General features: G+C 39.1%; 1 protein-coding gene across 6 annotated transcripts in view; it reads left to right on the forward strand.

Moving 5' to 3' along the window:
• Positions 1-12,123, forward strand: part of LOC111871538 (activating signal cointegrator 1 complex subunit 1) — a 35,310-nt gene that overhangs the window by 22,024 nt on the left and 1,163 nt on the right. The window contains exons 5-9 of one of the 6 annotated variants that reach the window (XR_002844043.2): positions 3,513-3,676; positions 4,577-4,743; positions 6,888-6,963; positions 10,472-10,633; positions 11,709-12,095. Coding sequence is in view for 1 of the 6 variants with exons in the window: in XM_023864704.2 (XP_023720472.1) it covers positions 3,513-3,676; positions 4,577-4,743; positions 6,821-6,963; positions 10,472-10,588 (591 nt within the window). In the remaining 5 variants the exon portion in view is untranslated. Of the gene's footprint in view, positions 1-3,512; positions 3,677-4,576; positions 4,744-6,820; positions 6,964-8,827; positions 8,983-10,471; positions 10,634-11,708; positions 12,096-12,123 lie in introns of those variants that run through there. The other 5 variants (XR_002844040.2, XR_002844041.2, XR_002844044.2 and 2 more) reach the window with 5 other exon arrangements.

The raw sequence follows: 12,123 nt of genomic DNA on the forward strand, positions 1-12,123 counted from the left end.
AGCTTGTGGATTGTTAGTTGACTTCCCTTCAATATTCAAACTTTGTACGTCTTCATTAACAGATTTCTTTCCTGATTCAACTTTCACAATATCCCAGGTGGTTTTAATTTTATTGTTTGATTTTAGAATTTGGCTGTTATAGTTATTCTGTTTGGCTTCTTTAATGACTTTTGACAAAATTTTGCAGTACATTTTGTAGTGACTTTAGTCTTGGATCATTACTGTCCCTACTGGCCAAATATGGGATTAGGCAAATCATTGATATATAAAAGGAAAAGCAAGGGACCAAGTATGGATCCTTGAGGGACTCGAGCAGTAACAGGCTCCCATTTAGAGTAGAATTTAATTGAGTCAGAAACAACTATTACTCTCTGGTATCTATCTGATAAATAGGATCTAATTACATCATTAGCCCTTCCCTTAATCCCTTAATGATTCAACTTTGAAAGCAGGATATCATAGTTGACACAATCAAAGGCCTTGTGAAGATCACAAAAAACACCGCCCACAATTTCTTTTTTATTTAAAGCAGTTAGCATATTATTAATAAGATAGTAAGCTGCATCATCTGTTGATCGTGCATGTCTAAATTCAAACTGTTCATTAGCAAGAATATTATTATTATTGATATGTTGTTGCATTCTGTTATAGATTACCATTTCAAAGATCTTAGAAATTGATGTGAGCAGTGAAATAGGTCTGTAGTTCGATGTGTCATTTTTATCACCTTTTTTATATATGGGCCTTATTTCAGGGAACTTTAATCTTAGTGGAAAATTGCCAGTTGTTAGCATTATATTACATAAATAAGTTAGAGGAGAAGAAATATAGGGACTGCTAACTTTTAAAATTCTAGTGGATATCCCATCATATCCATATGAATTTTTTGTTTTCGAGGATTTTATAATATCTTCTATTTCCTTTGACGATACACAATTTAATGTAATAGGGAGAAAAGGTTGATTACGTGACCTAGATAGATAAGATATAGGATTTTCTTGGTTGGAAGTGACATTAGCTGAGCGATTATTTTGAACAACTGATACAAAATATTTATTGAATTCCGCAGCAATAATCTGAGAATCTGAGGATAAATTACTGTTTACCCTTCTAGTACTTATGTTGGGTACATTAGGTTTTATGTTCGAAGTACTCTTTACAATATTGCACACAGTTGCAATTTTATTATTTGAACGAGTTATAATATTATTGTTATGTTTTTTTTTGCAAGTTTGATAACAAATTAAAATTTTACAGTAATTCTTATAAAACTTAATTAAATTTATGTCATTACTATTTCTTTGAGCTAAATAAGGCTTTTTTTTTTTGTTTATACATGAAATCCTGATTCCAGGCATTAGCCAGGATTTACTGGCAGAGCGGGTATGAACTTTTTTTAAGGGAAAACTAGAGTGAAATATTGTTAAGTATACATTCAGGAAAAAGTTAAAGGCGATATTTATATCTTTTTCATTAATTACATCTTCACATAACTCATAACTTAATTTGTTATTAAAATTAGTAATTGAAACATCGTTTATTTCTCGTATATAGTAGTAACTAGTTTTAGGTTTTTGTTTTAAATATATTGTGTATTATTAGGTTCTGGGCATCATGATCAGAAAGACCATTTATGATGGGATATACAGTAAAATTAGTAAACGTATATGTATTAATGAAAATATTTTCAATTAAAGAATAAGAATTATTTTGGAATCTAGTAGGAAATTGGATTATACTATATAGTCCATGAGAGGCTAGTAATGAGTTTAGCTGCTGTTTGTGGGGAGAATCTTCGAGATAGTTGATGTTGAAGTCACCACATATTATTATATCTTTGGTGTGTGCAAAAATCATATTTAAAAGTTTGTCAGGGTTTTGAAAAAAATGCTGAAAGTTACCAGAAGGAGCTCTATAGATGGTAATAACACATATTTCATGAGCAGAGAGGTGTAACCTAACTGCACATACTTCTGAGTCCTTTTCTTTACAGTATTTATCCATATTTATGGTAGTAGAATAGATAGTTTCATGTACAAAAATACATGCACCACCATTCTTAAAGGTGCTCCTACAAAAACTAGCCCCAAGTTTGAAACCCGTCATCAAAATAGTGTCAATAGCAGTATCACGAAGATGATGCTTGGTCAAGCAAACAGTATGAGAGGAATCCAGAGATGAAGAGATAAATAATTCGTCGAGCTTATTTATATTAAGTCCTCTAATGTTTTGTTGATAAATGACTAGATCTTCATTACCAGTTTTAAGGGGCAGTGATTGCTTTATATGTTTCCTGTTCTCCTTAAAATTAGGTTCACTATGGTTTAATGTGTACACATTTGGGTGTTCCATAAAAAATCATCATTTCTGGATGTTGGTATTTTTCTATTGCGTTTAGAAATTAGACGTGTTGGCAATTGGGTTGGTAGAGGTTTGGTTTTGGGGTGAACATTCATTTGTATTTCCTTGTCATGCCATTCAAGAATTATAGGTTTTGCATTGGCTCTTTCCAACCATGAAAGTATGTGAGACACTAATTGGTTTGATAATATTTCCTTACCTAGCCCATAGATAGACGAAGAACTGTGTGCTTGCTTTATAGACTGGCAGAAGGCATTTGACCGTGTAAATTTGACAAAATTAATGCAGATCATAAAGGAAACAGATATCGATTGGCGTGAAAGGAGATTGATTAGTAAATTGTACATGGATCAGAAAGTTAGAGTGCGACTGGACAGAGGGGAGACAAGAAGTGTGAAGAGTGGAAGAGGAGCTTGACAAGGATGCTGTTTATCACCAACTTGTACAGCGAATGCTTTACCAAGGAAGCTCTGGATGGGCTTGGAGACTTCAAATTAGGAGAGCAAATTATTCAAACTGTGAAATATGCAGATGACCTTGTGTTAATGGCTAAGGAAGAAACTGTGCTACAGGGTATGATTGATAGACTAATCTAAATTGGGAGGTGCTATGGCATGGAAATGAATGTGGAAAAAAAACAAAAGTAATTTAAATTTCGAGACAACCAACCCCAGTCACAATAAACAACTGGAGAANAAACTAGTGAAATGCTACATTTGGAGCATAGCTCTGTATGGGGCTGAAACTTGGACACTTAGGGCAGCAGATCAGAAACACCCAGAAAGCTTCGAAATGTGGTGTTGGAGAAGGGTGGAGAAGATCAGTTGGACCGATTATGTGAGAAATGAAGAAGTGTTATTCAGAGTCAGTGAGCAGAGGACTATCCTACACGAAATAAGAAAACGGAAGGCTAATTGGATTGGTCATATCTTACGCAGTAACTGCCTTCTAAAAGAAGTTATTGAAGGAAAGATAAGGGGGCCGATAGAAGTGACCAGAAGACGTAAGAAGATGCTGGATGACCTTGGGGACAAGAGGATTTTCTCATTTGAAGGAGAAAGCTCTAGATCGCATTAAGTGGAAGAACTGTTTTGGAAGAGACTGTGGACCTGTTGTCTTGACAGATTACTGATGAATGAATTAATTTTCAGGAAGAAGTCCTTGACATCTGTAAGAACAGTCATGGTATTGATGCATCTATTTTTCAAGTACCAGAGAAATTGCATCTGACTCTTGGTACATTGGTGATTATGGACACAAATGATCGAGAGAAGGCTGCACGGACCTTGGCAGAGTGCAAGGAGAGCATCATCACGTAAGTCATAACATTCTCATTATTTTTTTGCTGTGATGTTTCTTTGGTGAAAGATTATTACATTTGGTAGGAAATTATGAACATCTTGATTCATTGATGGCACTTATCAAGACATGCAAGTCAGGAAAAGAGACACAGCTGTGATTGTATAAGGCTCGTCCAACAAAGACCCATTCAGGGATTATTCTGAGCAGAGGAGTGGAAGCCATTGACAGTAGTGGTCATGCCATGATCACTGACATGCCATCCAGTGAATCCTCTGGGTGCTGCTGGAACCACTGTGCCACTGTGGTCTTGATGTCACCATCTGACCTAAATATGCTGTCCTTTAGCTCTTTCTTGATGCGGCAGAACATGTGGGACTCATAGGGTAGCAGGTCCAGGCTCTTTGGGCCATGATCCAACAGCTTTCAGTGCTAGGTGTGCCCTGGACTGTGCAGGCCACTTGGTAACAGGCATTTTGTTGTGCAGCACCATGAATGTACCAGGGTGTTATCTCTTGGTGGCAGTAACATCTCAAAGGGTTCCACAGTGATGGTGATGGTGACAACCTGTGGCACTTGTTAATCTTTCTCTCTCATTACATCAAACAGTACTATCCTTATGCTTTCCATTCACTTCTGTATTAGTTTTGTACCTATTTTGTTGGCAGGTACTAACGTGTTATCTATCTTCTGTAGCTTATATTCAGCTATCCCTGCCAACCTTGGTGTCATTTGAAACCAGCTGTTAAATCACAGGTGACTAGGACATGCCTTTCCATCCTTGTGGCTTAGTGTAAGTCTGAACATATGAGGGACAGTGGGGTGCGCTTCAGTAAATTAAGACGTCACTTGGCATTGTTAGCTTTTACACAGTGTCATGTGTCCTTTGATTCTGTAACAACATAATGTTTTACAGGCCACTATTGAAGAACAGAGCACTTGTGGTTTGTATGGCTGGTGTTGAATACATGAATGATGATCCAGCTGAAGTGGACGTTCTGTATGGGAAAGTGCATGTTAAGGACGGGTCTCGCATGCTGCAGGAGGTGGCCGATGGGGTCATTGATCACTTTTGTTCTAAAGGTTTGTGCTCTTGCTTCATTACTTTATTACTCTGCATTTACATATGCCACTTTAGGCACTTCACAACCCTGCAGAGCGCATATTGAAGTTCCTTTGGCCATCTCTCTATCTGTCTGTATGGAACAACTCAAAGAGGTTCTACATGGATTTTTGTGATATTTAATACTGGGGAATTAACCAAAATTTGTCAACAAATTGTAATATTGAAGAAAGCCATCTTCTGGGATGTGGTGCCATGTAGAAATTTTGTTAACTGACGTTTTGGAGGAAACTAGATAATTTCTTTGGAGGCAGGCCAGCTGATTTGATGTTGTGACGGGACAGCACTCTGCTAATACGGTTGAATATAGTCCCGACATAAGGCAAGAAGGCGACTAAGTCCGGTTTATCTTAGGGCCGACAGTTGAGAACTCTGTGGATCAGCTGGTTGTTGTATCCATTCTGCCTGAAAACATCCCCCAGGAATACCAACTCTGCATGTAGGTTTTCTTGATTGCATAGAGCTCTAGCCCTGTGCACCAATGTGAAAAGTACAGCTTGCTTGTTGGAAGGGTGGTGGCGGGACGCAACTTTGAGGTAGAGGTTTGTATGGCCCAGAGAAACGTCGGGTCTCCTGTAAATATCTATATCCAGGAAGGGGAGGTGGCTCTCAATTTCTGTTTCATTGTGAAATGAATGCACTGGTGTGCATACAGCTGTGTTTACTTGACTGGGTTCAGTCTGTTGCACCTGCTCCGCTGGTTCGCCTGTGGATTTCTTCTTGTCTTCTACCCAGAAGATGGAGGCGATAAGTTCCTCCGAAACGTCAGTTAACAAAATTTCTACACAGCGCAACATCCCAGAAGATGGCTTTCTTCATAGTCACTGCCGTGAAAACCTAAAATCTTACAATTGAAATATTTATTAAATTTGGACAACAGTAATGGAACCACATGCATTTCTGCCCATTTCTCAGGGGCTACTCCCGAAACATTTATGGGAGTGAAGCACATTTTGAACAGAAGTTGTAGAGAAAAACAAAACACACACTTTGTGCCCAAAAATCTTCTCCAAGAAAAACGATTTTTGAGATAATTAAATCAGCTGAGTGGACTGGCATATTGGTAACACTGTAGGCTCAATTCAGTGGGTGCTTGGTTTCAATCTTGGCCAGGACATCTGCAATCTTGACTAAGTTTTTTCATGGTAGTACCTCATCCCACAACTGCTTCCTTCCACATCCTTCCCCATTCATTTCTCCTAGAATTTGATGCTATATAGCCTGGCTGCTGACAGAATCATTAAAATAAACCTCAAGGAGAAGGATTCTGCTGTTTGCCATCCTCGTTCATCTTGATGCTCATAAATTTAGACACAAATCGGCTATTAACATTGCTGACCAACAGTACAGATACTGTATAGCCACATATTGTATGAGCCAAGAACTCACCCTGTAGTGCAGTATTTCTAGCCATAATTTGGGGTCAAATGGTGATGAGACAAAATGAATTGTCATATTGCAGTTTGAATATTAATGAACACACAGTGTCACCTAGAAGCTTGTAATTCTGGCTCATTTCCACATGGCGTGAAGCTGTCTGAGCCAATGGACCTACCGTCATCTCTGTATTATTCCTCCCCTCCAAAGAAAGGAAAAGAAAATAAGAATAATAATAATAATTCAGTTGCCATGTTTTGAATATCACTATTGAAACTGAGCTGCCTGGCATTGCAATCTAGTGTACAGCACTCCTACCTCATATCTTGGAGGCTGCGGGTTTAGCTTTCAGAGACTGCTTATCCTGAACATGGAGCTTTCTGTTTAATCGCAGGTTGTGTCATGTGAAGTTCGTGATGTACAGTGGTACTGGAGCAGGTTTTTCTCTGTGTGTTTTTGGTTTTCCCCTGCTAACTAATCTTCTACCAGTGCTCCATATTCATCTGTTGCTGCCCCTTGAGGTGACCCATGGCCCTGACCAGGCAGCACATTATCTCATGCTTGGACTTCATCTTTTACTTGGCTCTTAGCTGGTTAGAGTAAGAATGTTCAGACATTCTGCGCAGTAATTGTGGCCTTTGTGGATTTTCTTTCTATTAGGTCTTATGGAGAAACGATATGAAAGAGTAAAACTCCATGTGACACTCATGAACACGCTTTTCCGCAGTGATGACGCTGAATCTGAAATGTCAAGAAGGAAGCAGAAACATCGAGAGACATTTGATGCTACAAACATCCTTAAGGTTTGTATCTTTCAAACTATGTTGGCACAGACAGAGCACAGATTGGAAGCTGTGTGCCTTCAGGCACTCTGTTGCTCTTGGAATGGTTTTTGGGCACCCACAAGACTTTTAGAATATCCATAATAATTCCTTAATCATTGATGATTGCAAAGCGTGGGGTGATTTCCATCCTATGAATTGAATCTGTTTCCATTTCTGAGGAGTTATAAATGTTTAGACTGTATTCAGCAGTCACATCAAAAGAGAGCTTGGCTGTAAATAGTGGTGAGAAAAGGAGATATTATTTATTTGGTACTCTTCTGTGAGACAACTGTACCTGATCAGTGTTTTGGAAATGTTCTTGACATGAGAAAATTTAGCATAAATAAGATCTGCAAATTTGTGATGATAGTATATTATTAATATTGATATTGTGTTTTTGGACGTTATCCATCGTTCTGTTTTTATTTAAAACAGAACATTTCAAAGACTGAATTGTGTCTCCGTCTTCAGGTGGAACCTTCTCAGTTGGGCCCAATTCATGGAGCTGGTCCCTATCCCTGGATGATGGTCCGGGAATTCAGAAATAGGGACTAGCTTTACACATTGGGCCAAACTGAGTAAGATTTTACCTGAAGACAGACAGAATCCAGTCTCTGAAATGGTGTGTTTTAAATAAAGGCAGGATTATGTATAATGTCTGGAAACGTAATAATCATAAAGTACAAATTTCTGACTCAAAGCGAGGTTTGAGTTTCTGACAGCGATGACTGTGAAAACACCATGTTTAGAATGTGGTCTCGTGTAGTTTTTTAGAGTTATTTATATTTTGGAAGAAGGTGGTGCTTCCATCTTCAGGGTAGAAGTGAGGTGCTATGTGTCTTCAGGACGTTGGTACCATTATTCCAGACTGCACAGTGTCATAACCCAGAAGAATGCAATATGAATGTTCACTGTGAACACCTCAGATACTGGATATTTGTGTCATGCACCTTTATGTACAGAGCATGACTTAAATGAATGAAGAAAAGTAACAAATTAACTGGTGAATGTATGTCACACAGCAAGTGATGACATGCACTCAGAAGCACTGTGCCATTCTTTTGGCTGGAGCACATCTGATCAAATGTGACTGAGCGAGATGAGTCAGGAAGTCTGCTGCCTGGCTTTGTGTGGAGAGAATTATGTGGGAATTGTGAGATGTACCCCCACCACATTTCTACTTCTCTCATATGTAGCCGTACGCCATCACTTGTGTGAGGTTTGTTGACTTCTCGTCCTGTATGGTCTTATTTTTTCGTTCCACATACAGGAACAGTAGCAGTCATGGAATGTGACAGTCAAGCAGGTACCACTTCTTCCTGTTTGGGAAATCTTGGCTTTGAAGTTGTGAATATTGTATAACAGGTGTTTCTGTTGTGTTTGTCATTCCATTCAGGCACATTCTGGAGTGGTGCCTCAGATTAGGCCACAACCACTTCCTTTCCTTCCACATGCTTTCACATTCATTAGTCACAGATTGCCATACCATTTAATGCTCTATAGTCTGAGATACTGAAAATGTCTTTAAATAAAAAAGAAAGAAGCAAACACAAATAATATCTGAACAAAAGCAGTCTTCTGGGATTTAGCACCCTGTATATGTGGTGCCACATCCCAGAAGACTGCTTTTGTTCATAGTCACCGTCGTGAAAACCTCAAATCTTACAAAAATAATATCTCTCTATGAAGATCACTAGTGGAAGACAGAAAACGCATTGTCCATTTTTGGGTTCTCACCGTAGTGAAGGTGAAGATTACTGTCTCCTGGGGGGGGGGGGGCCAGCATTTAGCCCAGTAGATTGTTACCAGTGTTTTCAGAAGAACCTACTGCTTCCATCTTCAGGAAAGAAGATTGAGCCAGATGTTCCTCCAGAATGTACCAGCACATTGCAGAAGGCAGTAATCATCACAGTCTCATTGCCATATCATTTGGAGTCTGCTGAAATTTGACATAGAAACATGCACATTACTGTGTTAAGGAGTGGCTTTTGTGCGCAAGTAAGTAGTTTCTGTTCCCCTAACTGCAGGAGTGAAACGATTTCGTGTTAACAATATATTGATCAATGACATTCAGGGTAGGACCATCCTTTGGCTGGTATCACATGCATTCTGAGTCATGTAATGGTTGACAGACAAACTGAGGAAGAGTTATATGATTATGGTGCACATTTTGGACAGAGTATAAACCTGCTGATTTAGAAATTGTATTAAAAAACTTATTGAAAAGAAACTGAATTATTTTTTCTTCCTTAATATTGTGACATGGATGGCATAGCAGGAGCTGGGGGTCGCGTGAACTCTGTGATCTCACGAGTGATGTCACATACCCTCACTCCATCCATCAGTGTGCAACGCTCGGTAGACACCCCTTTCCCCATGGTGACGTGGCAGAGGAGCGGCTGAGCCAAGCAACCATTGCCACGGTGATGTAACACAGGATGCCACAGTTGCTACGTAGCCATAAACAACTCCCGACAATGTTGCTAGGCTATCGGCAAACACGGCATCAGACAACAGCTGTACCTATCATGTAACTGTTTTCTGTCTTGTCCATAACGGTGCTAAATAAGGAGCAGCGAGCACTATTCAACAGTTAGTTACGAGTTGGCCTGGGAGTCACCAGTCAGTCAGTCAGTCAGTGTGTGAGCAGGAGTGACACAGTGTGGATGGAACAGCCGCCGAGTTCAGTTGTAGCGGAAAGAAGAATACCGGAACGTGTGATTAGAAGTGATAGCCTGAGAAGCAGATGCTTGGCTCACAAGAGAAGCAATTGGGAGTGTGTGTCACCGGTATAGCTCCCGTATCGTACTGTGAATACGTGTAGACTACTGACAGTGTGAAGAGATTTGTGTGTAGGGTTTGTAAATTGTGTAAACCCATAACAGTGTTATAATTATTTGTAGCCAAGACTTGTAGGTTGTTAAATAAACCAATTAAAAATCCGAACAGCGTCTTCAGTGGGAAAACACGTTACAATATGTTTCTGCTTTATGTAAGACGTCTACAAACCGAACCTCTCCATCTTCCTTCGTCTTCCCAGATCTGCTCCCATGTTTTTCTTTCCTCTGTGCAACATCTTTCCTAACCTGTTGTTCCCATTTTGATCTTGACCCTCCTCTTGGGCATTTTTATTATAGTTTCATGTTCAAAACCTTCAGGATTCTGTCTCCATTCATGTCCACACCATCTTATTTGGTTACTTATAACTTTATGTTCCGGTGTATTTGTTTTTAAATTCCATCTAATTTTTTTTCGTTTCTTATTTCCTTTTCTAGTTTTCTCTCCTGTACTCTTAAAATATCTCATCTCAGCTGCATTTACCCTCTAGTATATGCCATCTTCCGTCCTTTGTTGTCCCTGTCCATATCATTTGTAATTTTTGCATTATTGGCAGTTTTTTGTTTTTGGTTGTCTGTTTTATTTATTTCATAATTCTCCATTACTCATCTTTACACTCTTTACACATTCTGGTTTTGTCTCTTTTCAGAATTTTGAAGATTATGATTTTGGAGAACAGACTATCGATAGCATACATTTATCTCTGCGATTTTCTACATCTGCCAGTGGCTTTTACCAAGTCACTGCTGACGTAAGCTTCACTTGAATGTTAAAGAATACTGAGAAGCAAAGTTCTTATGCAGTCCAATATGTAAGTAATTAATTTTAAGTGCAAAGGACAGTGAATGGTACTTGTTTGATGGACGTAAATAAATCAGCTGTTTCTGCACAATTTGAATGGAAATTGGCCATGAAAAATATTTTTCTACCTGTAATGCACCCATTGTATTTTGTGCTTCATGTTATGTGTGATGCAGTTAGGTAATTGAAGGTGCATAATGAATACCATTATTTACCAGAAAATACACTTCATTTAAACATGGTTTTCTGCACATGGTGTGAAGTGATCATGTTACACGCCACATACTGTATGAACGAGGGTGCATAATCATCAGTTAACCTTTATCGGACGGGCCATTTAATTTCCGGTAGGGGCAGCTGGACAGAGTTTATTTAAATGCTCGCCCTTCTTGTGCAATGAAATTGTAAGCATGTTTCTAAAAATGGTGTGATTTCTACATTTTTTATGATAAACGAACGAAATGAACGCTCCTTTAATGTAGAAAGAATATAGAGTCAGATATTCTAATTTACAGATTTTAATATCTGTAAAAAATTTTTACACTGATTCCCAAAAAAAAAAATCCCGAAATTCATACCTTTTCTGCACCATGCTTTCTAGCAGTGTAATACATTTTCTGCACCATGCGTTTTAGCAGTGTAAGTCCTTATGGCGACTTCACATTCAATGATGTCTCTTGTTGATGCTTATTTATTGTATGGGACATTTCGGTATGCACGACTGTATGCGTCTGATATCGCTCGCTGTGTAATGTTTTAGAAAGATACGGGAGTTAATTCTCGGAATATGGTGTTGCCAGATCGGTCATTCGTTCATTCATTGCAGTCAAACCATTGTGTTTGTAAAGATTTTGAAACATCGCAATATAAGGTTAGCCACCCATGATATCATGAAGCAGATATTGGGTTCAGCCAAGTTGTGAATGAGATTTTTGTATGTGTGGGCTTGAGGTTAAGATTTATGGCTTCTTATCATGGTCTAAGCACAGAGATTCACTGCTAGAGAGCGTTATAGTTCACCATGTCCACACGACGACGTCATATGGAAGATGCTGAAATTGAGAAACAGCTGTTCAATGACACAGATTCGGACTGCTATTGAACCGATTCTGAGAGGGACGAGGAAAGTTGGAGTTCTGATTCCGCGGACGAAGGGTCATCACCTTCGTCAGCAACTTGGGGACCGCCAGACCAGTGTGACTGGAGAGGTGTGAATAATTATTCCGGTGTATCTGCGGGAATAAATATCACTGCAGCTCAACATCACTGGCCTGCTTCCTCTTAATCGCAACTGAGGTGTCGTGTGTGCTCTTCGTGTGGGAAGCAGTCTAGCGTTTGTACGAAGTGCGTGAGCTGCGACGTTGGACTCTGCATTTCGGAATGTTTTTGGCAGTACCATACGAAGGCCACATTACCATAGATGACGCAGGAGGGAAGGCTGTTTCCTCATGAAGATGGTGAACATATATCACGTAAGTAGAGCAAAAATCTAATTTTAAA

Source organism: Cryptotermes secundus, unplaced genomic scaffold (genome assembly GCF_002891405.2).
Source record: "Cryptotermes secundus unplaced genomic scaffold, Csec_1.0 scaffold989, whole genome shotgun sequence".
NCBI lineage: Eukaryota > Metazoa > Arthropoda > Insecta > Blattodea > Kalotermitidae > Cryptotermes > Cryptotermes secundus.